The sequence below is a fragment of the Meleagris gallopavo genome, chromosome 13, assembly GCF_905368555.1.
Source record: "Meleagris gallopavo chromosome 13, MGAL_WU_HG_1.1, whole genome shotgun sequence".
Taxonomy (NCBI): domain Eukaryota; kingdom Metazoa; phylum Chordata; class Aves; order Galliformes; family Phasianidae; genus Meleagris; species Meleagris gallopavo.
In genome coordinates, this window is record NC_139416.1 from 2,948,998 (window position 1) to 2,975,492 (window position 26,495).

Consider the following 26,495-nt stretch of genomic DNA (forward strand, 5'->3'; position numbering starts at 1 on the left):
CTTGCAGGCTATCAGTTTGCTTGCAATTCTTTTTTTTTTTTTTTTAAAAGGAAAATTTTCTAAAAAACTAAGCATTTGAATTCTACAGATTTCATCCTACAGCACTGTCAGAAAGTCTTGGGGTGTTTCAAACAGAGAAAGAAGTGATAATGCTAAAAAAAAAAAAAATTGTTGTTCTCAAAGAGGAAACGTGTAAATCCCTGCTGACTGCTGGATTCCAGCTTCCTTACCACGTTGTTTCCTTACTCTGCTTGTTTTTACACTCATGTTAATGAAGTTACTTAGTCAACATGATGCTTGAAGTTGAATTTTATCCGAGACCACAAATGCTATAGTATTGTGATATTGTGGTTAGTATGTTGTCACTACAAGTGTGAGTGAAGGTTGTCTAGGTGCTATAACTGGGTTTTGGTACTTCAACCTTACTTTTAAAAAATAATTTAAACATTTTTAACTGTTGCTTTTGTATGGTACTTGGTATTATGTTAACTGTTGAGTCTCTTCAAAGTTTTTACCTTCATATAACCAATATGAAATTTTATCTGCATCTATGTTTTAGCATGCTTTGGAGGGAAATAAAGCCGGAGATCAATTGTTAATATGGTGATGTTACATAAGACAAAAATAAAAATAATAAAAAAAAATCTACTTGTGTATTGATTATTATCTTAACAAAGGTAAAATGAAGGGAGATTCAAGTAGGTACAGCCCTTACCATTTGAAACAGTTCTGTGTATTTTTCCCATTTATTTCCTCATCAACTGCCCATCCAGGATACCAAAGTAAGATGCAGTCTAATCTGAAAGCTCATTGCTTGTTTTTCTTTTTAGAAAGAATTAGGAGAATTTGGTGGTGTAGTGTAATGTTGGTTAAAGAAGTTACAGCATAGCTTTGTAGAAAAGAAATGCAGCAAATAACAGGCAAGTGAGAAGTTGTTTTTAACTTAAAGGCAACATAGTCCTTGTGAAAGCTCTGCTTCTTTGGTAACGTGCACTTTGGGCTTCTGGTTGCCCAAAATTATGCCCTACTAAAATGTGTACTTACAGACTTCTCAGATGATTGCTGTAGAGTGAGTTGGGTAACTATTCCAAAAGTGACAGTATCATCCTGTGTTAATATCTCAGTATTTTCAGTGTAAACACTGTATTTTCCTTATGTGAATATTTGCCTAACTTGTCTGTCTCTGAGATAAATTACATCAATTGCAATATCATAACAGTAATTTGAATTTCTTCTCCCCATCTTGCCTTAAGCAATATGAGAGTTTAACATCTTCTAGAATATAGTTGAGTTCTTGACCAGTAATTATGATTAAAAACTGAAAATTCAAAACTAGCAACTATACAATGTGTATATATACAAAGACTGTAATTGTTACCAAACTGTACAGATGAGAAGCAGGTGGCACATTCTGGTTTTGAGCACCAGCTTTGATAACTGGTTCACTGCTGAGTGTTCTGTCAGATGTGCTCAGCTAATATGTGTCCAGCTGGTGTGACCAAATGTGAGCTACCTGTCCTGTTGTGTCACTTGCTGGAATTGGCATCTTGTAGACCAGAAGTGGAGTAAGGAGGGTTAGCAGACTCTGGATTTGGTATTTGAAAATTGAAGGAAGAGAGCAGTCCTTTCTGTAAATGAGTATATCTGAGCAGGTAAGACGGGTCCCTCAGTGAAAACCCTTTTGTGACCTAGCACAACACCATCCCCCAAATTGTACCCTTTTAAATTAGAGAGGAGAACATGAGAAAGTGTACAAAACTGTGTGCATATACAGTGCAGAAATCCTAGTGGCAGGTATTTAAAAAAGAAAAGAGATCTTTCTTCCAAATGTTAAGCTTAAATGAGTAGAGAATGATGTGCTTTGCCTTTTTCTTGACGCCTGCTTTCTCAGGTGACGCAACCAGAAGAGACTTGACGTTTCCACAGACTCTGGAAAATACATTACATGACTGTCTTCCCTTCTAAATTTTGGAATGATCAACACAGTTTGTGCAGTAGTAGGTGCAAACAAAGATGAGGAGAATTTCAGTGCAAAACCGCTATGATTCTTTGAAAACAGCTTGATATAGACATGCTACCCTGTTTCAGCATTCACATTAAATATTTTTGATTGTATCATTCTGTTTTAGACATGAGAAAAAAATTGTCATAGGGTAGAGATTTTGATTGCTGTTTATGTTTTCTAAGTACAGTCTTATATTAAAGCACTTGGTCACAGCACTGTGAAAATATCCCCTTCTCATGGTAGAAATTACATTAAGTATTTCAGCTCATATATCTTTAATAAGGCAGTGCATTTCTGTGCTGCTCTCTGTCCTCATGCTACAGAGCAACGGCAAAAGCTGTCATTACTGATCTGTGTCCCTGAGCCCTGCAGCCAAGTGCTTTGATAACCTGTCATACTGGTACAATGGAAACAGTGTCCTTCAGACTCAGATCGATACTGATATCAATTATGTCTACAGCTGATAAGAGTGAATGCTATGCATGCAGAAACATGATCTGCATTGAAACTGAGATTTTTCAAGATTATTCTTTGCCTTTTCAGTTGAACTAAAACATTCTTCAAAATGTCTGTGCTTTATTTCCTCTATGCAGCATGAGGCAACTAACTTGTTTGTTTGACAGCTGTAGAGATTGAACTTAATAACCTTTTTGTTTCAGATTGTATTCTGCTGAGGCTTCAGTGCAGGTTTCGTTTCACTCATTCCAGTGGAGGCTGCTGATTATAAAATGTATAAAGAGGGTTAAGTCACTGCAGTTTAACTCATGTTAAATATTTCTGTGTGCAGGCTGGTACAAGCAGTGCTTATGCATCATTTCATGGTGGTATTTTGTATTCTGCAGGGCAGGAAAATACAGAGTAAACTCCGTATTAAATTTGTCCTAAGTGCCTCAAGTACACTTAGTAATTCTGTGGTTTGGGTTTTGTCTGCTGGCAGACACTTACGCATCTCCTAAGCTGCTCTACTCAGCAGTAGTCTCATAACTGTGCAATTAATGCGTAGTTCCTCTTCCTCTGTGGCTAAAGCTAAGTTGTAACTTGATGCACGTTAAGAAGCTGTTTCAAATGAATGGGGAGGGGAAGATGATGAGCAGCAGAGCAAATCTGCCAAATGGATCAAATAGGAATGTGCTGGAATAAGGCAAATTGCTATGCAAAGGAAGCAGGTGCTGAGAGATGTGTGAAGGACAGGCTAAAAACTCACTTGCCTTGCTAGTGCACAGAAAACTGCATGTGGAATATACAACAACTGTGCTCCACCTGCCCTTGCTGCAGAGGAGAAACCTGTTCAGAGGAAACAGGTGTACTATACAGAACAGCCTGAGAAGATCCTCTACTGTAGCATTGAAACTCATTACAAAATCATTTCTGCTAGTGTCAGAAGGTGACAATTCCTTTCATCCTTACACATAATCCTGGTAAGGCTTTTAGTTTTGTAGAATAGTAATTTTTATACATATGGCAGTCGAAGTTTTAGGGACTTCTCTGTATTGTGTCACTGGAGCTGCTGAGTAGCAGCTCTCTTGCCCCATTCTGGTAGGTCTCCTTGGTATGTCCATTGCAGACCATCAGCATGTGGTCAGGAGGTTCACACAAGTCAAGAGGTTCACCAGTTGCAGCATGTATGGGGAAACTGATTGATCTGATTAACTTTAGTCACTGAGGGAATACAAACCTTACTTCAAAAAATTGAGTCAGTAGTTCCTTTTAACATCCTTGTAGTTCAGACAATTGTTCATGGGTTTCTTTAGATGCTACTCATCTGTAATATGTTTAGGAATTCAAGTTTGTTTATAGGAAAAAGTATGAAAATGGAGAGGTCTTTAGGAAGTTACTCTCTATTCCCCCCTTGTTTCTGCATTCTTTGTAATTTTAAATGTAAGAGAAAACCTTAGAAAATGGAAGCAGTGGAAAGCCTTGGCAGAAAACCACAGCAATTTGGGACTCTGAATTTCTGTGTTTCTATGGAGAAGACACTTCTATTCCTTGAAATAAATTCCTTATCAGCAACACTTTGATATCAGTGTTTGGGATCTGACTGTCCCTTGAAAGTAACTACTTAGGCAAAGAGAATTCTGTAAGATATTGTGTCAAATGCCCACAGTGTGAAGCTCCTGTGAAGTCACCTGAATGATTTACATTTTCTCAGTCACTGTCAAAAGTAATTCAGAGTCTGATGCTAAAATGATTTAAGCAGAAGACAGGTAGAATCATTGATTTATGTAAAATATGCAGAATGAAAAAAAATACATTATGCATTTCTCTGTGTTGCTTCAAAATCTTTTGTACTTGTAACACAAAGCTATGTTTTGAATTCTAGGAGTAAGATAGGATCTATCCTACTGTGAATCTGCAGCCCTCACCTGGTTTCATCGTAAGAACTCTGTGGTTCTACAATAAAACAAATGTATTTTTAGTTGCTAATAACTGGTGTTAAATGCTGAGTATAATTGCAAATGTGAAGATCGTAGAATCATAGAATGGTTTGGGTTGGAAGAGACCTTTAAGATCATCCGGTTCTAACCCCCCTGCTATGGACAGGGACACCTCCCTCTAGTCCAGGTTGCTCAAAGCCCGTCCAGCCTGGCCTGGAACGCTTCCAGGGAAGGGGCATTCACAACCCCCTGGGCAACCTGTTCCAGTGCCTCACCATCCTCACAGTATAAAATTTCTTCCTAATATCTAGTCTAAATCTACCCTCTTCCAGTCTAAAACCATTTCCTCTCATCCTGTCACTATGTGCCTTTATAAAAAGTTCCCCCCAGGTTTCCTATAGGTATCAATCAGGTACTGGAAGGCTGCTATGAGGTCAGCCCCAGCTCTCTCAGCCTTTTCTCATAGGATAGATGTGAATTTGTTTATAAATTGATGGTTTCAGTGTAAGCAGTTTGCTTTATGGTTTGTGGAAGTGGAGGACAGTAGTAATTGGTCTACATCTCCCTTATGTTTCTCAGATTTGTGTCATTTGAGAAACTGAAGTTGTGTGATCTTGGTTACCTATGCTTTGAATAATTCCAGGTAATGAATGCTATGTATTTCTTTCTTTTTTCTTTTTTCTTTTTTTTTTTTTTCAGTCACCCAGCATGGGCACCCTGATGGGAGTGTACTTACCTTGCATGCAGAACATTTTTGGGGTTATTCTCTTCCTTCGACTGACTTGGATGGTAGGAATGGCTGGTGTTCTTCAGTCCTTCCTGATTGTATTACTCTGCTGCTGCTGTGTAAGTATATAGCTAAAACAATGCCTGGCATGTAACCCCTGTGAAACCGTCAGGAAACTTGGAGAGGCTTCTTTGTAGATGTACGTGTAGTGAAAAGCCAGATTTATGCTAGGCTCTCCTGCTTTGTTTGATAGGCATGTGATTTTTATTTTTATTTTTAATGTATGTGCGATAATATTTCTAAACTGTCAAATTATTTCTAGTGTAGATACAGTTAAAAAAAAAAAAAAGTGTTGGTTCTGCAAACAGTTTTTTTTCTGTGTCTGTCACAGACTGCCTGCCTTGCAGCAGAAGCCCTTGCCAGAATTTCAGCTCTGCAAAGGGAGTGACACCTATTCTGTTACCGTGCTTTGTCTGCAGACAGCTATTGCTTGACCTGATAAAACAGACATTTCTCAGGCAAAAGTCTTAACAGCATGATGATTAAATTCCTGCTAACTCTTGTTTTCTTTTGGATAAAGACCTGTCAAGGCAGAATAAATAGAAATACTGTGGCAGGTTTACTCTAACAAGGAATAAGTTAAAATTTGAATAGTGTTGTTGACCCTATTAATTCCTTTTTCTTGTTTTTGCAGACTATGCTGACAACCATATCAATGAGTGCTATTGCTACAAATGGTGTTGTTCCAGGTAAGTGTGATACTTCTCATTAGTGGAAAAAAATGTTGCTGTAAGCTATTAACATGGTTTATTCCGGACACATTTGATTAAGTCAGGATACAGAGCCTGAATTAATACCTAGTATTTCTCTTCTGTATCAATTAGGCAAAATATTTGTTTTTATTTATCACTGTACTGATAAAAAATTGGTTTAATTGAAACCTTAGAAAAGCAGATATGCACTATAGTTTTGTTATATTTTTGTTGTTGTAGTAATCAAGAAATGACAATTTTACTCTCACATCTCTTGTTTCATAGCTGGTGGCTCCTATTTCATGATATCCAGGTCATTAGGCCCAGAGTTTGGTGGAGCTGTAGGGCTGTGCTTTTATCTGGGAACAACATTTGCAGGAGCAATGTACATTCTTGGTGCCATTGAGATTTTATTGGTGAGTAATACTGGAATAGTCATGATTTTAAGACAGCTGGCAGAAAATACTGCAGTATTCTTGTCCCGTATTTGCGTACGCATTCACAAATCAGACCAGAAGGTCTCTAATTCACTATGGTCAGTGTTGACCTTTTAAAGTTACACATAGTGTGGATATCTAGAATGCAAAGTCTACTGAAAACATGGATGAAAGTGTGACTAAATTAAAGACCCATGCTCATCATTGATAATGTCAGCTCAGTTGCCCTACTGAAATAGGGTTATTAGCCCTCGATTTTTTTTTTTTTTTTCCTGTAAAGTCAAGGATGGTTCCCGGTGAAGAGCATGCTGCAGTGATAAACATTTTTGGTATGGGAACAAGATCACTACAGTAGTATAGACAGAGTTCTGTTTCTGTGCTCCTTCAGCTTGCTTTCTTCTTATTTCAGACATATATTGTGCCACAAGCAGCAATTTTTTATCCATCCGGTGCCCATGATGCATCCAGTGCTATGCTAAACAACATGAGGGTGTATGGAACTGTATTCCTCATCTTAATGGCAGTGGTGGTCTTTGTAGGTGTGAAATATGTTAACAAATTTGCTTCCCTCTTCTTGGCCTGCGTAGTAATATCCATATTATCCATTTATGCTGGAGCTATCAAGTCCATCTTTGATCCACCTGAATTTCCGTGAGTAATATTTCTTCCTTGGTGGGGTATAGCTTTGACTACAGGTGTGGAAGTTACTTAAAACTTTATCCCAGTACACTGTCAAAGTTTCTTTTTTATGAATTATTTCAGATTATTTTTTAGCTGTATTTAATAATGTATACTTGTATAGTATATGCAGAGCTCATGGAATAGAAATTCCTTGGGCTAAAATATTGTCACATTCCTTAACTGTTTCAGTAGAACTAAGACTCATAAGTGTAACAGATTGATAGAGGTTGACATTTCTCTGCTTCCCACAAAGACAATCCGGTATCTTAGCCTATAGCTGTTGAATTCCTTTCAGGCAAGAATTTATGCAATCCTCAACAGGGAAGAGCGTGGCAGCTCCATTTTCCCCTGGCCAGTAAGAAAAGACGTGCTGCCTTTGTTTGTTGGAAACTGTAGTGGTGTATTGCAGTTGCTCCCTCAGAAGTAGAACATCTCTTGGGAATGAGGGAGGTATGATGAGTTCATGCTGAAGCTCCAGTGGAGCTTCCCTTTAATTTGAAAGTAGTTGAGTTTACTGCAAGAGAAGTTCTGCTCTGGAAGTATGTCCCTTGGCTTGTTAAACTTGTGATAAGGTTTCTTAAACTCAGAGCTGAAGCAGCAATAATGTGTATGCATGTGTTTTACCAGAAATGCAAACAGTATTTCCTGATATTGCTGGCAGGAGATGGAATATGGAAATAGAGGAGTTGAGTCTGCATAATTATTTACATTTCAGTGTTGTGACTGAGCAGTTACAACCCTCAAGTGCTCCCTTCAGATATTTAGGGCCCAATGATTATAATAATTTACAACAATGGCAGATTCACAGCTGTAAAAAATAGTGTCTCTACCTTCCCTCATTACCTCTTGTATTGTTCTTGAATGTTCTCCCTGTCACTCTTCATTGGGCTGTACTCCTTTTTCTTTTATGGCAATAACTGGATATTGTGCTTATCTTTTGTACAGGAGGCCAAGGCTCTAAACCCTAAAGAAATGGCCTTGTCTCTTCCATTTTCTTGGCTTGGGTACTTGAGATCTGTGAAACTAATACAACTTATTAAAATGGCAGAAAATAGTAGATTTTCACCCCCTGCCCTGCTCTCAGTGAGCATTTTATGGCAATGGGAAGAGAGGCTGAATAAACTTCAGTGGCAGCAAGCTGTTATTTATGTTGTATCACACTGTTTGTGGAACCATCTTTAGAGATGTGTGTTAAAAATCTAGAATGCTGGAATAAACTTAGGTGGTGAGGTGAATTACAACAGGCACTGGATGATTCCAGGAGAGAGAAATATTATCTTCTGACAATTGTGACTGAATTGTATACTTCTAATTCTGAAGCTAAAATGTCAGAGATCACTTAAGTGCTGCTGCTCAGAAACTGGTATAATGCCTTTCGAAGTATCTTCAGATATTCTTAGTTTCTTTCATTCCTACAGTTCTGTTAAAATGAAAATAAAAATGTTGCTTAATGTTTCCCTTTCATTATTTAATGTAAATTTATCCCTGTTGCCAAATTCGTTAAATCACAATTTTACACGTCTCCCAAAATTGGTGGAAACATCCAACCTTCAAGCTAAACAGATCCATCGTCTTCTTCCTGCTACCACCATCTTTTTGAAGCTGGGAAATAATGTAGAAAACCAGAGCCACTTGAAGCTTCCATGATGTGAAAGAGAGGTGATGGCAGATCTCATACTGTAGGTGCTGTATAATAACACTGTTTTTTACATTTTCCTTCCAGAATTTGCATGTTGGGCAACAGGACTTTGATAAGAGATCAGTTTGATGTTTGTGCCAAAACCATAATTAAGGATAATATCACCGTGGCTTCTAAGCTTTGGGAGAACTTCTGCCACAATACAAACTTAACCACTGAGAACTGTGATGAATATTTCCTACTGAACAATGTTACGGAGATAGCAGGCATTCCAGGAGCTGCTAGTGGCATTTTAAAAGGTGTGGCATAAAAATATATAACTTGTATAAAAATAGTCTAGCTCCTTCTTTGCCCAGTCCTGAATGTAATATTGTTGAAAAGCTTTCAGTATTGAAATGAACGCCAAAGAACAGATGCTGTGTGCTGGTGCTGAGCACTTCAGGTTCCAGTTTACAAAGGAACCAGTAGTCTGATGGCTAAAATGGATTCAGCATTTATTAGTGAAATTTGAAATGCCAACAACATAATTCCATATGTTTTTCCCTATCTAAAGAGCAAACCAGTATATATCCAGGTCTCTGGTAAATATTGCTGCTGTTAATTTGCAGTTGTGTGTATAGTGGATGTAGTGACCCATTGAAAAGGCTTAGTGTATTTCTGGGGATTAAAATCGGTATGAAGTTAAAAGAAAATTACATGTAGTAATTTTAGAGGATAAAATGTGCTTAGATTTCTACTGACCATTCGTATGTATTTATTAATTTTTGTTTTGTTTTTGAAAGCATGAAATAGAAATTTTCTTTCCCGTAACTTGCATGTCTTACTTTGTGTTGTTCAGTGAATTGCATGAATTACATTTGTAATCTTCAGTAGTAGATTTGTTGCAATGAGAACGGGTCTGAACTGAAATATGCTTTTCTTTTTTGTGCTGCGATGATGATGCTGAAGACAACTTATGGAGCAATTATTTGGAGAAAGGAGAGATACTGGAGAAAGCACATCACCCCTCTGTTGATGTAGCAGGCCAGAAGAGCAACTTTCATCTGTATGTGCTTTCGGATATATCTACTTCATTCATGGTGCTGGTTGGCATCTTCTTCCCATCAGTGACAGGTGAGAGTATTAGGGAAAGGGACATTATGGGTCTCTGGCCTTGATCTTATGTCCATAATGTATTTTCAGGTATCATGGCTGGTTCAAACAGATCAGGGGACCTCAAAGATGCACAAAAATCCATTCCTGTTGGAACGATTCTTGCTATTGTCACCACATCATTAGTCTGTATCCTTTTAAAATCAGTACAGTCCTAGTGCATTGCAAGTGACTCACGTGATGCTTATGTATCTGATTTGTGGAACTGCATTTAGGTGACTAAATTATTTTGAGTATGATTGGTCTCCAACACAAAAAAAAGTCCTTAGGCTGGAAGCATCTAAATTGCTATCCTATGGTTTTCCAACTCCTTTTTTTTGTGTGCGTGTTTTGTTTTGTTCTTTTGTATTTTAGTTGCATTTCTTTGCTACATAATTGTCTGTAGCTTTTCAGACTGGTTAAATACAGATTCATATTTTTCTTAGGATGTAGTGGACTGATAAGATGAGGGAAAGCTTCAACCACAGAAATCATACATTTCAGGTCCTTTGATGTCTTTTCAGTTTGTGTGACTTAAAGTAGTGTATGCTTTCTTGAGCACTTTAAGACAAGACAAACTAGAGAGAGTCTAGTTGTTTAGTCCTCTGCTGGCAGGTGTGGAAGTTTTACAATGACTGTACTCAGTATTAAGCTCTGTGTCGCTGTGAATGACTCATAATTTCCAGTGAGAATAGGGCACTTTATTTGCAAGTGATGAGGATGTCCCTCACTCTGGATTTCTAGGTGCTGAGTGTGTGTTCACAGGAACAGCCTTTGTTCCAGTTGAAGATCTCAGGCTCTGTGTATGGAGCCATGGGAGCTTTGCTTAGGAAAAGCTGTCTTTTTAAAAATCTCTTTTCCTGCTAGAGGGATGTCTTTCAGCTTCAGCTAGCCATTGATTTCCTAAACCCCAATTTATCAAGATAAGAGACTTTCTGAAAAAAACAAACACCCCATCCCTCTAACCTCCCATCCCAAGCAAACAAACAAAACCCCAAAATGATAAACCACCACCAACAAAAAACACTAATGGTAAGACCTTCAAAATAAAATTTTAAGAGCTTTCTAAATAAATGCCCCCAAGGGATGCTTGGCTGCAGAGGTGCTTCTCCTGGATCTTATGCTGTTTTGAAACTGTGTTTTTTTCCAGACCTTGAAAGGCTGTCAATCAGGATCCCAGCTTTTTAGGAGCTGACTTTTCCAGATGTTATTATTGGAACTGACCTTGTACTTAACAAAACCAAAAAACCTAAACAGCCAACAACAACAACAAAAATGTTTCCTCTGAGTGTAATACCTATTAAACCAGGTCACACGTGTGACAAGCTTAAGTGTTAGTTTCATACAGAATAATCTCACGTGTAAATATTATTACACCACCCAGCGGAAAGCTTGTGCATAATTTCTAGGAGAGAACGGTGTTTCTTCCTTTCTTATACTTTGTATTTTTTTAATTGTGTTTCAGGGATGGAGGTAGAGCTTATGATTTAAACATTTAAATTTCAATCACCAGATCAAAATCTTTCCTGGAATGCTAGAGCCAAGAAAATTGAATTATGTTATACTTCCCAGTGCAGAAATAGTAGAGTTCAGTAACAAAATAAGTATTCAAAGACTTATTGGTGATGTGAATGCCCTCAGAGGTCACAACGTGAGAGAGTGCCAGGTAATTATTTGCCATCTGTTCAAAATATCTTCAGACACAAGAGAAGAAGCAGGCAAAAGTATTTTAATATTTTCTGTTCTATAGTTGTAGATGAAATTGATATTTACATGCAAGTTACCTCCTAGAAGGTTATCATCTTTACTGTAACACTTCAAGCAATATTATTATAAAAATTAAAACTTAGAACAGTAACTGTTTGTCACTTATGTTAGAAAGTATATATGAGCAGTGGGTTGTTAATTTACACAGCAGTGGAAATAATGTAGTAAAGATGCTTTAAGACAGAGGCAGATAGTGAACTTTTCCCAACATTTTCTAGTTTTCATCTGCCATGTCTAAATAAATCCTGCTTCCTTAGCACAATCTGTACTCAAGACTTCAGTTGTGTATTGTTATTTGGAGCCTGCATAGAAGGTGTAGTCCTAAGAGATAAGTAAGTAACCATTAAGCTTTACTGCTTTAATTCTGTACTTTCTTTTTCTTTTAGCAAGGAGTGCTGGTTTTCCCCCACCCATCTTCAGTAATTATTATTTTCTATTTTTGTGCCTTTACCTATGGGTGACTTTTAAACCATAGTTGTATGTTTCTCACACAGAAACCAAAATAAGAAACCCAACCAGACATCCATAACTGGATAAAGTTAATCGTTGGTTAACTCTGCCTCTAGATTATTTATTTAACATTTTTGTCTGTTAACTCATAATGATGTTTCCAGTACCAGAGTCTACGAGCACTTTTTGTTTTTAAAATTTCTCTCACACTGATTGTCTCATGCCTGTGGACAAACAGGGAAGTGCATGTGAATATAATTAAGTCTGAGGGGAAAAGCAAACAAACCAAACTACCAAATGAAAACACTTGATCTGCCTGTAGGATTGTCTGATGCTGGGTTGTGCTGAGTGTTTTCAAAATCAGTTTTTTTGTTGTTGTTAAGAAATGCAGATCTTTCCCAATGCAAGTATGAAATTGCATACTGACAATGGAATAAGAATTTTATAATAAGTAATTAAAAAATAAGAAGTTCAAATTGCTGAAATTGGGTTATGGATGTTTGCTAGCTGTGTATTAGAAGTAACTGAGATTATTTGCTACTTTCTATATTTCCCATTGCAGAGAATATCTGATAGTTAATATTTAAATGACATTTTAAAACTGACCAAGAAAGCTGAACATGAGTATCAAAATACTCCTTTAAATGTCAGTGTCTTGTTGTTCCTCTCTGCAGGTACGGCGATGCAGTGAACAAGAACTTAGTGGTGGGCACCCTTTCATGGCCCTCTCCGTGGGTCATTGTGATTGGGTCCTTCTTTTCCACCTGTGGAGCAGGTCTACAGAGCCTTACCGGAGCCCCCCGGTTGCTGCAGGCAATAGCGAAGGACAACATCATTCCTTTCCTCTGGGTACATGTATAAAAAATGGCACTCTGTACATAGTAACTAGCCAGTGATTTGACTTTGTGCTCCTGGAAGTAAGATTTGTTTTCCCAGCATTCAGGTGAAGGTCAATATATATGTATTTTTTTTCCATGCTCTGTTTTCCGTTGTTAAAAACTGGAATATTTTTAAAGGACTTTGAATTTACATATATGGTAGTTTTGTGAACATTCACATCTAATTAGATGAAGCAGAGAAAGCCATTATAGTTAACTCCTTTCTTTACATAGAGAAAAAGGCATTAAGAAAATTATTACAGTTTCTCTAAATATATTGCCTTTTTTTTATTATATACTTATGAAATACGTGGAAAATATGCTTGATATGTAACGGTGAAAGTTGCAAATTGTTTCTGTTTCTTCAGGTTTTTGGTCATGGCAAAGCAAACGGCGAACCAACATGGGCTCTTCTGTTAACAGCGTTAATTGCTGAGCTGGGAATCCTTATTGCTTCCCTTGACATGGTGGCTCCCATTCTCTCAATGTAAGAAGCAGGGTGGTTACTGTAAAAACAAACAAAAAACTGTGAACTAAAACAAAACACAGAAAACATGCGTTTGAGTTTTACTAATTTGATTGTATGTCATAACCATATCCTAACTGGTAAAACAAATTACTGGAGCCTGAGTTCCTTTTTTATTATTTCTCTAACCTGTGGTTCTCAATATAAATCTGTCTGTTTCAGTTCTGGAATGTTCTGTGAATAACTGTGGTTTTGGTATAGATATATTTTCTTTGGGAAAGTATTATTTCCAATACAGAATGTTGTAAAAGATAGGGCTGATATTGTAGATACATTTAGATTTGTCCAATTAGAAGTTCTAAGAACTGTATACTGGCTACTAAAAGGTAGTCATACTTAGATAGTAAATAATCCATGTTATTATAGTCTGTCAGTGTGTATGCTGAAAAGTGTTGTTGATGTTATATGTTTGTTCCTGCAGGTTTTTCTTGATGTGTTACCTCTTTGTTAACCTAGCATGTGCAGTACAAACGCTTCTTAGAACTCCAAACTGGCGGCCCCGGTTTAAATACTATCACTGGTAAGCTAATGTCCAGTGTGCTCAGCACCTGGTCTGTGATCCTCAGCGTGGATGTGAGGAGAATTCTCTCCATGAGAGCTGTGGGCATGCTCTCTTTTCTGGATATTGGTTTTAGGCAAGGGGACATCAATGTAATATTCATAGTGGATCAGACCCAGATGACTAATGGAATGAGTTTTGTTCTTACGACGGGATACTAAAACTGTGGGAGACACAGGAGATCCCCTGGAAGCCTTGTTCTTTGGCAGTTCAGACAGAATATTTAAAGAAAAAGGAGCAAGATAATAATAGAAGTTAGTATTTCTTTATGCATTTGCTTTTCTATCCCACTACTCACTAATATCTTTGCTTTTTGTTTTAGGGCTCTTTCATTTTTAGGCATGAGTATTTGCCTGGCACTGATGTTCATTTCATCTTGGTATTATGCTTTGGTAGCTATGCTAATTGCAGGAATGATTTACAAGTACATTGAATATCAAGGGTAAGTATTAACTGAATAGGAGATGGTAGGAAGAAGACTGGATGTGTTACTTGTTAACTATCTCCAGCCTGTATCTTAGTGAAGGAATGGCACAGTCCAGAGAGTGAAATAGAGGTTTTTCTTAGCAATATTTATATATTTTTCATTATTTTAAGGGAAAGCCACTGAAATCTTAGGGGACGTGTTTTGTTATGTCTCTGAAGAGATTTGATTACATATGTGGGTCACAAGAAGCAGAAACCCTGGCTGGGGACTTTTCCTTTCATTTACCACACACAACTGCTTTGGGCCCAGAACAGCTGAAGGCAGACTGTTTATGTCTGATTGAATCTGGCTGTAGTATTGTTGTATAACCTGATTTTAGCAAATATTGAAATGCCTGCTGTTTATGCTTGGGAAACCTCTGGAGCGTTGGTTACAAATTAAATGCAGGAAGTGGTGTCATACACATTTGACTGAAATATTTGCATTTTGCTCATGTGATATGCATCACACATAGATATACATATGTGCATGTGTTGCATGCTGTACATCACAGTATTGAACTCATAAGGTAATAATTTCTCTGTGTCGTGATTGTGAGTGTGCATTTAAATGCTCATAAAACTGAATGATGGCTAAACTGTGTGTTCTTCACAGTGCAGAGAAGGAATGGGGTGATGGTATCCGGGGTCTTTCGCTCAGTGCTGCAAGATATGCCTTACTCAGACTGGAGGAGGGTCCTCCACACACAAAGAACTGGAGGTACTCATTTTAGACTAGCAGATTGCACTGATTTGATTGTCTATGTACACATAAGGCATTAAATTGGATTCCAAGCAAGATTTTGGGGATCTATGTGATTGAATTTAAACGCTCAGAATATCTGTTCAGAAATGGAACCTGTTAAGATTGCCAAGTGCAGAGTTCCAGAGGCCTACTGTAATTTGCTGAGGGCATGAAGAAGTCCCTGCTACCATTTGAGGCTTAAAAACTGAAAGAGAGGTCAACGTTTCTCCCTCTGGCTTTGTATGTTAAGCCAGATTACAGAACTCTCCTCTGAGTTGTGTTGCACAACTCTTGTCAGGCTCTGAACAGGAGGAGTAGGAATCTCCCTTTTAAAAAAAAAAAAAAAAAAAAAAAAAAGAAAAGTGTCTGTAAGTCTTTTTGAACTTGCTTAATCTTAACTTAAGAGAGAGAATAATGTAACTAATCTGTGAAAATATCTTCAGGGACAAAAAGCAGAATGATAAAAACATCCATATTTCCCAAACTTTTGGCACAAGATAGATCTGGAGGGACAGCCTTTCTCTCAAAGCATGTGCTATAGTTGTGCTTAACAGAGCCTTGAAAAATCAACCATGTAATAAAACACTAATGAAAATCTCTTAAGCTATGTACATGAATGGTTTTATGACTGTCAAAACAATACAATTCCCTCAGTGCCTCAAATCTGCTTTGAATCAAGAGAAATAAATTATTAATTAAGGCCCTCCTAATGGAGAGGAGAGAGTGCAGTTATCAGAGTTAATATTCAGGCGCAATTAAAGTGATGAATGAGGCAGTTTTTCGGAAGTGTCTTTGTAATTTATTAATAAAAAAAATTAATTCTCCTTCAATTTTCTCCAGGCCTCAGTTGCTGGTGCTTTTGAAACTTGATGAAGACTTGCATGTAAAATACCCAAGATTGTTAACGTTTGCATCCCAGCTGAAAGCTGGCAAAGGTTTGACTATCATAGGATCAGTCATCCAAGGGAACTTCTTGGAAACTTATGGAGAAGCCCAGGCTGCTGAACAGGTCAGTGTGCTAAATCAGTCCCTAAAGGAATTTCATAATCTTCCATGGCAAAAAGCATATAAATAATACTTCCATGAAACACAGTACGAGCTGAGTAGTGCTACAATTGTTTGTTAAAGAGCTTGCAAACATTTCAGCTGTCAGTTTTCTTTGAAAATATAAGATGAATGCTTTCCACCTGTAAAAGAAGCCTGACTGCATGTAACTGTCTTAATTTATAAAAAATAATTAATCTGGAAGTTTATGTATGCTGATTAATGAAGGGAAGATGACTACTGAGTTTCTCGACATAACAAGAAACATTTCAGTTACTTTCAATTATTATAAATTAGCAAACATTGTATTTCTTTCTGCATGGTGATAAATTTATCTCAAAAAGCATTAAAAGATGGTCTTGAAAATTTGTTAATAAATCATTTAATCCTTCTCATTGTATAAACCTGACATCATAGGCCTGCTTTTATCTGTGTCTTATCTGCATATCATTGTTTTCCCCAAAGGATTTTTGTACAGGAGCACTGTTAAAAAAGGAAAAATGAATTCATAAGCCTACAGGTTGAGCGAGTTTAATTTTTAAACAAATAGAGGGCAGGGTGTACTTGTGTGGGGTGTTTGTGGGATTCAAGTGGGGGGGATTTCGTGCTTGTAGGTGTTAAATGAATAAAACAATACATCAAACTACATATAGATATCTGAAACTGGAAATCCAAGTGAAGGTAATTAACTGTTTAAAAAGGTGGATGTTTTAAGATTAGAAAATGGAAAGGGGGATAGGAACAGATATTGCTTGCTAACTGCTGCAATTTTTATGAGTAAGAGATTACAGCACAAACCCAAAAGAAAAGCTTGCTTTGTATCTTGGAAATAATTGTGTTTGGAAGGGAACTTTTTGTGTGCTTTAGCATCAGGTGTTGTATACAGTGAGTGGGCATTTTCTCTTCTGTTTGTGATTGAGCTGAACTTTGCCTTAGAGCGTGTTTTACCTGTGGACCTGTGTATCAGGAATGTACTCTGTAATCAAATGATAGACAAAGACATGGAATTCTTCTTGTGTATGAAGTTCTTCCTTGACTGTCTTCCAGACTATTAAAAATATGATGGACATTGAGAAGGTGAAAGGATTCTGTCAAGTGGTTGTAGCCAATAAAGTTCGGGAGGGAATTGCCCACTTGATCCAGTCCTGTGGGCTCGGTGGCATGAAACATAATACTGTGGTTTTGGGATGGCCCTATGGATGGAGGCAAAGTGAAGATCCAAGGTCATGGAAGACGTTTATAGGTGAGTTTTGAAGGTTTGGTGGGACCAAAACTTGCACACCAAGATGTTTATTACGCATATAATCCCCACACACTGGGGACTTTAACTGAATCTCTGTGAAATGTAGTATTTTTTTTACAGTTTTTGTTTCTTCTGTTGATCATGAACTTCATGTTGAGTTAATAAAGCTTAAGTCTTAAAAAAAAATAAAAGTGGTTTCATATACTTACATGGTATTGCTGGGGTTGTGTGTGCTGGATTGTTGTTTGTTTGTTTTTTTTTTTTAACGTAATCTAAAGCCTTTGGGTTTATGTTACAAAAGGTGTAAATACAGCAAGTGAGGCTAAGTTCATGAGGGAATTAAAATCTTTCATGTGAGACCAGCTGATGTGATTGAGGAGAGAGGGGAAAGTATGTCTATGCTTTCAGGCAAAGCAATAAGCCAATTGTCTGTAGATGATTTCTTACAAAACTGATTTATATTTGAAATATCATTCATTGTAGCGAAGAGGCCTATGAAATTTCTTTTCAAAGATTAATTTAGCAGTTAAATTAATCTTTCTAATGAATGCTTCAAAATGATGGACTGGAGAGAGAGTGTTTTGGTGGCAAACTATTATTTTTTACCTAGGTAATCTCTTTCCACAGGTGCTAATCTAGCTATCTTTACTATGGGAACTAGCACTGCCCTTGCTCTATCACTGTCATTCTGTTGTCTCAGATAGTACAACTACTTAACAGACAAATTAGAACATCTGCTTCTTCCTTGTATTTAGCTTTGAAGATCACAGCCTTCATTTCAGACATGAAATAGGGCTTGTGTTCCTCTAAGTCTATTTTATCCTAGCTGCATTGTTTGTCTGATCTGTCTGTGCAAGCCTTCCATTATGTACTTTTCTTTATGTAAGTGATAACTTTTGTGGTTTACTGACATTTGCTTATTGAGTGTTGCTTTTTTTGTTGTTGTTGTTTGTTTTTTTTTTTTTTTTTTTTTTTTTTTTACTATAGATGACTCTGGCAGAATTGGAGATAACTGTTTGTTCTTTCTCCTCTTGGCAGGTACTGTTCGTTGCACAACTGCAGCCCATCTGGCTCTGCTGGTTCCCAAAAATGTGTCTTTCTATCCCAGCAACCATGAGCGTTACAATGAAGGCAACATTGATGTGTGGTGGATTGTGCATGATGGAGGCATGTTGATGCTTCTTCCTTTTCTACTCAAACAGCACAAAGTAAGGAGCTTAGAAAAAGAATGTTTGTTACCAATTACTTTAGTATGCATTACTGTAAAGAAAAAAGGCCAGTAGCATTGCTTGCAGAGATAAATGACAGTAGTTGTTATATTGGTAAGCTCACTTCATAAAGCAGAGTGTTATTAAATCAAATATATTGAGAACTCGCGTTCCCTCACCAGGTTTGGAGAAAATGCAAGATGAGAATTTTTACTGTGGCTCAGATGGATGACAACAGCATCCAGATGAAGAAGGACTTGGCTACTTTCCTCTATCAACTCCGAATAGAGGCAGAGGTAGAAGTGGTAGAAATGGTAAGGAATTTGAGCCTGTTTTTCACTTCATGATGGAAATGATGGTGTTTGATTATGACTTGAGAGCAATACTTTTTTCTTATTTCTGCAGCATAATAGTGATATTTCAGCATATACTTATGAGAGAACTCTTATGATGGAGCAGAGGTCTCAGATGCTGAGGCAAATGAGGCTGACAAAAACAGAGCGGGAAAGGGAGGTATGTCATTTGTGGTTGATTACTATGGACTGCTGAGGTGGATGACGCAGTGCCTTCCTGGTGCTGTTTTATAATAGCTGCTTCTAAATTAAACTCCTGTATTCTAAAGCTAAAAGGAAATACCTTTAGTGTAGCTTTTTGTTTCCCAGAGATGCTTGTTGTCACTGTGCTGCACATGCAAACCCATGTTAGAAATCATTTGTTTTAGGAAAAACCAATGCCAGCATATAAGCTGCAGAAACAATTTATGTGTTCCCATTTGCAGTGCAGATGATGCTCAGTGACGTGAGGATGTAAGTCTGAACCCAGTTTTGACCTTTATTTTGCTTTGTGTGGGATGTCTGAGGCTTGTCTCAGTTTATAGAATAACCCGTTTTCCTTCTGGAAGCTGCACTGTAGGTTGGATTGTTAGCCTTCAAAGTATTCAGTCTTATTTTTGTGCATGCGTTTGTCCAACTTCTTGTCATCAATTCTGTGTCAAACACTGGTTGTTTCAGATCAAGTCATGATGTGAGATGGAGAGTCTTTTTTTTTTCTTTTCTATTGTATATATACAGGCATCCGTTAGACTGAATTCTGCATGGCTCTCAATCATCTAAATAGTTTAAAGTCAGTTAGGTTATGTAGGATTTTTAGTTAGGGCAGGCTTTTAGTACTGAGCTGTACTAGGCACTAAATTGACTGCACGCAATAACAGATGCAATAGAACAAAAAGTCTTTCAGTGCTTAGAAAGAACTGTAAATGGTAAAACAAGCTCCGAGTTCACCTTGTTGTTCACATGCCCTCTAGGCTCAGCTAGTAAAGGACAGACATTCAATAGCACGCCTGGAAAGCTTGTACTCAGATGAAGAAGATGAGGGGGACACTGTGCCTGAGAACATTCAGATGACCTGGACAAAAGAGAAATGTGATGCTGAGAAGCGGAACCGAGGCAGCGCTGTGGGAAGCTTTAGAGATCTCATCAGCATTAAACCGTGAGTCTTGTCAGAGTCAGTGGTTTGCACCTCCTGAAAGTCTAGTTGTGCTATGAGTTCATCGTCTTTTCCCTTCTAATCCTTGGTTTAGACTTGCACAGGAAACACTGGGACCTGACTACTGAAAAGACAGCAGTTAGCCTCCTGAGAAATTTCTAACATATTAAATCCGGCACACATGCCTCAGTATTAAAACTTGATGTAGTCAATTCTGAACCAGAGACATTAAAGCCTATTCTGACTTTCCTCCTCTCTCCTGTTCTTAAGGAAACAGACTGATAATTTCACAGATCTAATGGCAATTAATAAAAGACTGATAACTTCACTGACCTAATGTCAAATATGGATGTTTAATACAGCAAGGAAGAGGCTGTGAGGATGATGATGAGTGACTGAATAGAATATGTTTGTGATTAAAACCCTTTAAGATGAATTTATTGTTGAAAGAGCATGGACATACAACAACCATTTTAGTGTTACTAGGTGTGCACCACCTGAATAGCTAGAAGTAAAGCTTGTGGTGGGTTAGTATAAAAATACGTTAATATCCTGTGATCTCTTGATGTATTGCATCTTGCATGAAGAGTTCATCCCACCAGCTTTGCATACTTGACAAAGTTACAGATTTTTCTTGGCAATAAAGCAGTGAGGAATCAAATCTGCTCTAGGATGAAATCATATATAGTTCGTATACTGTAGAAATTCTGCTGAATTTGGTGTTAACTGCCTGTACTTTTTCCTCTTCCATGCTTTCAGAGAGTGGGAAAACTTGTAAGTTTGTTATTTAACGTAGAAGTGCCTTAAGGTGGTTGAGGGAACACTTTGTTATCTCAACTAAGAGCAGGAAAAATATATGTAATTATGGAAGGAAAGAACAGAAAATGAGTTAGAATTAAGCAGTCTTAGCAATGGTTTTAAAGGGAGCAGAATTAGCCACGTAACAAACAGTAAGTTATGCTGACAAATTATGGAAAAAAACCAAACAATTACAGATCTGAACCTTTTTTCTTAAGCAAAGTGTCTCACAAAATGTGGATCCTTCCTCAATACTGCTATGTTGTTATTTCTGGCAGTCTCTGGACTCTTTAAAAAAAAAAAACAAAGAACAAAAAAAACCCAAACAGAATAACAAAAAAACCCTTTCTCATAGTCTACACCTTCACATCACTGGAGAGATGCAAGTTTTAAGTGTCACTTCGTAGAATATCAAACCTTTAATTTTCCATTACTTTTCTAAAACTATATATATAAACTATATATAGTTAATAGCAGTGCATTGTTTCTGGTGCTGGTTTCTTCCACACTTCCTGTAAACATAATCTGGTGCCTCTCTGTGTTGTCTGTGGCTTCCTGAAGCTGACATGGTGAAGACAGAGGATGTCCTTGCTCTATGTTAAATTAGAACTTGAAATAACAGAGGTAATTCAAAGTGGATAGACTGCTGTTAGTATAACAAATATTAATCATACTATTGCATCTTCTATTTTCTGTATATATAAAATACGTCTTGCAAAACTAAGTATTTGGAAGAACAGCAAGGTTACTAAAGGCTTTTTAACTCATAACATGTAAAACCGAATCAGGAAAACTGCGTGTTCGTATTCAGTCTGTTTACTAATACTTTGTTTTAATACATTAAAATGAAGAAACAAAACAGGTGGGAAATCACAGAATCCTCACAACTGGAAATATATTTGCCTTTTTATCAGTCTATTTCTGTTTTGCTTTCCTTTTTGCAGTACCAAAATAATGATTGATTTCCTGTAGGAAGGAAACATTTCCTGACTCAGAATTCCTAACGGATACTTTCCAGTTCTATTCCTTCGTGAACTGATGTTATTTTATGGTGATATATTCTGATGAATTGATAATGTGCCTAGGTACAGAATTAATTGTGTACTCGGATTCTGAAAGAGCAGGCTTGTAAGGTCATCCTGCACCTATTCTCTTGTTTCTCACAATTTCTGAATCAAGTGGCTGATAGATTTGAAAGCATGATTGTGATTTCAAAGATGCTCAGATCATAGGGCTTTTTTTGCAAATAACCAGGCAGAGAGGTTGATGAGTGTCAAACTGAAGAAAAGGTTAAAATCTGTGTTAAACACCAGTAAAGTCCCATAAGCAGGCAGGCATCCAGCCATTTGTAGTGTAGGAAGCTGTAGCAAACCAGGCTTTTTCTGGAGATGTCAAATGCTGTTCCACACAAAAAGACAAGTCCACTCACGGAGAGCATGGATGGAACACAATGCTGCCCTCCTGTGCCTTCATTCTGATGAATGTGAGAAAAATGGTGTTCTGGTACTGAGCCATGGGAGATCTGTGCTGCCACAGGAGGGGATCTAGGTGAGGCTGCCAAAAGTGAAGACTCTGCAGTCACAAGCACCCATGGTCAAAGAGCACATCCTTTTGGGCAAATGTGTTTTCAGCTTCTTGTGAAAGGCCGTAAATCTTTATAAAGCGTGCTTCCTAAAGAGCAGCGTAACTTCAACACTTGGAGACCCATCTCCAGGGATCTTAAGGTGGATGGGCTGGCAGTATCTGAAGGACTCTGTGAAATCTTTTTAGTATCTGTGTCATTATTTGAAGAAATGTACTGTTGGTTGAGTTGGCATTTAGGAAACTTAAGGTATGCTTTTAAGGATTTCTTGGACATTCTGTTTCCCATGCATGTTTCTAACAGGAAGTCCAAATGTGCTTTTCTGCAGGAACCAATCTAATGTCCGAAGGATGCACACAGCAGTGAAGCTGAATGAAGTTATTGTTAATAGATCCCATGATGCCAGACTTGTTCTCCTTAATATGCCTGGTCCTCCGAAGAACACTGATGGTGATGAGAACTGTATCCTTTCAGTCAAGGCCTGGTCCACATACGTACGTTTTCTTTAATGTGTGTTCTTGAAGTTGTTTTGACACAAATGTCAGACTGTAATAAATGACAGTTTCCACTGAATGGAGAGTACTTGCCTGGGGCTGCTATGTAGTAGTTGCTTAAAGTAGAATTTGCCATTGGTTGCTCTGAAAGCCTTGTAGATTTTAAATCAGTGTTGTCTTGACTCTTAATTAACGTAATTTACCAAGTCCTTGCAAGTCTTGCTTGTGCAACTACACGCAATTCATTGTGATTATTTTGCCGCTAGAGGAAAGGGTAAACAGTTTGACAACACTTAACACGTTCCAAGGAAGGAGCAAAGGCTAATTCTGAAAGGCATATGGACTGCTGTATGAGAAACAGTGTCATTTAAATGCTGGGGCCTGCATCCGAGAATGAAGTCTACATTGCTGACTTTGGAGATTAATTCTCAGTAGTGGATGTAATAGATGTTTAAGGAGGCATTCACAGTAGTCAGTGCTCTGAGTTCAGGACAGTGTCTGAACGTGAGTGAGCAGGAAGTGCTGATAAAGAGGGTGTATCTCAGATATATTCTCTCGCAATGGAATTTGGAAGTTTAGCTGTGAAAGCAATGCTCTGGTACGATTAAAATTCAAACCTACAGTATTTAGATACCTAGAAGGATACTGGCACTGTGCCTCTTAGCAAGGCCAGAGCTGGGGGTTGCAATCTGCAGAGCCTCCTGGCATTCCAGTTTTCTGTCCATAGCTTCTCTTCAGCCTTGGTTTGTACTGTCATGTTAGCAAGCCTTTTTTTGAACTGTGCCAAAAATGTGTGTATCATGAGTTGCGAATCACGGTCCAAATGATTGTAGTTTTCTCCTAGCTCTGGAGGGAAACAGTGGTAACAGTTGGTACACAACAGCTTGCTGGCTGAAGAAGAGAGAAAAACACTCCTCGGCATTAGGCTATTTCAAGCACAGCTGCTACAGCTGCAGGGCAGATTTTGAACTTGAGGCTCTGGGTAACTTTGGGTGATGCTGCTTACTCCTCCAGCCATCCCTAGAGAGGCTGAGCCCTTGTGACCAAACAGCATGCAATATTCACAAAGAACAACAGAGGAAATGTCTGTGTGTCCTGGTGCTCAGATCATTTTGCTGGGGAAGTGAAAGAGTCTTACTTTCAAGAAAAAACTCCTAAAGCTTATATTAAGCCACTGTATTCCTTCCCTAATTCTGTCGCCACCATATCTATACCTGTTTAGAAGGATGAAAGGTGTATCAAATTGAGTACAGTACAGTTTAAACTTGGCTGTCATGTAGCATCTTGCAGTGAGATATTTCACAACATGAGCATACAGAAATGTGTTCAGCCACAAGTAACAGTTCTTAACTATTGGAAAAAATCCGATCTTCCTAAATCTGTCTGTAGGAAAATTTCTCCTGTCCTGGGTTGAAATAAGTATAAAGTTAAAAGGACTGTTCAGAGTTCTTGTTTTTCATCGCCTATAACATTCTGAATCCAATGTTTTACTACAGTTCTGGAAGAGGGGAGGCTAATCATTGTGCATTCTGGTTTTAACATTTCTTTGTCCTTGACTTTCCTGAAACAGACATGGAGTTTCTTGAAGTCTTGACTGAGGGTCTGGAGAGAGTATTACTTGTCAGAGGAGGTGGACGAGAAGTCATCACAATTTACTCCTGATTTAGTGCAAATTTCTAATGCTGGCCTACATTTACCGTATTGGTGATAACGGACATTCCAGTTTTAATTGGAGAAGAAGAAAAGGTTTTTCTGCCTAACTTTCTCCTCATCCAGTTCTGTTCATTGTCTTTCCGTTTGCAACATACATATCTTTTGGGGTTAAAGTGTTGTTACACCATCCAATTAGCAACATAATTTAATTGTGAAGCTGCCACATTATTCAGTTTCTGCTTTGATACTCCAGCATTTGTGCATGTAGTTTTACCATTAAACCTATTTTTGGACAACACTGCCATGTGCAGTATTTTTAGTAACTGTATGTAAAGTTAGGACATGAAAGCCAGTTACTGTAAAAAGATCTTTTAAAAGCTTTTTATATTAGGTTTGGGGAATAGAATAACATTATATAGCAGTTAGTTTCTGCTGAAGTTCAGCTATAAAGCATTTTCTAAGAGCACACTAAATTGTAAGAGAACTGAAAAAGCTTTTTTTTTTTTTTTCTTTTTTTTTTTTCTGGGTTTATTTCCAGAACTAAACTCTCAGTATTGGATAAGAATTTATACTTTTAATACATTTATTGATAGAGATTTAAATAAATTATGTTGATATAGTTGGAATTATGTATGTAGCTTGCTACAAATTGTGTTGCTTCTGAGACTTGAGGTTCTGTGAGGCCAGATCCCTATTTATTTTTGTATTTATTTGTCAGAAATAATGGATACACGAGGCTGCTTAGGAATACAGAGATCTCATAATAAATTTTGAATCATCAGTTGATTGAAGGACCAGCCGTGTGCAGTTCCTCCATGCTTTAAATTTCTTGCAGACCATCCATCAAAGTACACTGAACACGTTGGAGTCCCGTGTGCAGAGCCAAGTGCTGTGCTACATGCACAGTGATGGGATTGCATTTGCACAAGTACAAGGGACCTGCTGCTTCATTGTATGCTTTATGTTCTTAGAGGAAAAGGAAGAAAAGATGACCTTTATTAACCAATAAGTCTCTGGAGATTTTGTCAAGCCCATTGAGTTGTACTTTATGTACAGAACATTCGTATTTTTTCAATAAAATGTTGCATATACTTTGAACCTATTCTCTGTTCTGTGTGCTATAGTGAATTGCTTGGGAATACTGTATCTGTCTTCACCTTGCAGAATTGCTGTGATCTGATTTCAGTGCATCTGTTGAGTCAGATCCAGACTGCGCAGAGGAATGTGGTGCAGAGGTGTTGGTGTTTGCCCAGATGGCACAAGTGCTGCTCTGTGGAGGTGCCGACTTAGTCTTGAAAGCCTGGCGTTGTGCCGAAGTGAGTAAAGGCTCGTGGGTCTAGAGCTACTGCCTTTATTAAATAGCTGAGAGCTACTCTATGCCTATAGACCATGAAACACAAATGAGCTAGTGCGCCCTCAGGATTTCTAGCTGTGTGGGAAAGCAGTGATCCCTTACATCGGGTGATTGTGAGCTGACTTTTATGGGATGGATTAGTAGTATGGGGAGAAAGATCAGGGTTGATGTATTGCTCTGATCTGTGTGATCCTGCTGGTTGATGTGCTTAGTTCTGTCATCTCGGCTGTGATAGTGTTCCCCGATGTTTCACTTTGTAACAGCATTTCTAAGGCAGAAATCTAGAACTAGGCAGATTTCTATCTTAAATAAGAACCATATAATAAAGTTTTCTTTATGTAAGAGTTTTATAGTTCAGATTCTTTCTGGGAAATAGGACATACCGGATGGGAGAGGGATGGTGTTGGTGTGTATGAGATTCCAGCAGTAATACAGCCAAGAAACAATTTTAGGGTGAGCTCTACTGAATTAATATTATTTTCTTTAAGAACAGTCTT

General features: G+C 37.8%; 1 protein-coding gene across 1 annotated transcript in view; it reads left to right on the forward strand.

Moving 5' to 3' along the window:
- SLC12A4 (solute carrier family 12 member 4) overlaps positions 1–25,746 on the forward strand; it is a 46,422-nt gene extending 20,676 nt beyond the window's left edge. Inside the window, exons 4-24 of the mRNA XM_085235373.1 lie at positions 5,080–5,226; positions 5,802–5,856; positions 6,145–6,275; positions 6,706–6,947; positions 8,701–8,915; positions 9,565–9,729; positions 9,799–9,897; positions 11,789–11,846; positions 12,639–12,813; positions 13,211–13,329; positions 13,790–13,888; positions 14,250–14,369; positions 15,009–15,113; positions 15,978–16,146; positions 17,229–17,424; positions 18,463–18,632; positions 18,815–18,946; positions 19,038–19,145; positions 19,936–20,120; positions 22,826–22,959; positions 24,562–25,746. Of these exons, the coding sequence (XP_085091499.1) occupies positions 5,080–5,226; positions 5,802–5,856; positions 6,145–6,275; positions 6,706–6,947; positions 8,701–8,915; positions 9,565–9,729; positions 9,799–9,897; positions 11,789–11,846; positions 12,639–12,813; positions 13,211–13,329; positions 13,790–13,888; positions 14,250–14,369; positions 15,009–15,113; positions 15,978–16,146; positions 17,229–17,424; positions 18,463–18,632; positions 18,815–18,946; positions 19,038–19,145; positions 19,936–20,120; positions 22,826–22,959; positions 24,562–24,653 (2,916 nt within the window). The 3' untranslated portion in view covers positions 24,654–25,746. The remainder of the gene's footprint in view (positions 1–5,079; positions 5,227–5,801; positions 5,857–6,144; positions 6,276–6,705; positions 6,948–8,700; positions 8,916–9,564; positions 9,730–9,798; positions 9,898–11,788; positions 11,847–12,638; positions 12,814–13,210; positions 13,330–13,789; positions 13,889–14,249; positions 14,370–15,008; positions 15,114–15,977; positions 16,147–17,228; positions 17,425–18,462; positions 18,633–18,814; positions 18,947–19,037; positions 19,146–19,935; positions 20,121–22,825; positions 22,960–24,561) is intronic.
- The last annotated feature ends 749 nt before the right edge of the window (positions 25,747–26,495 follow it).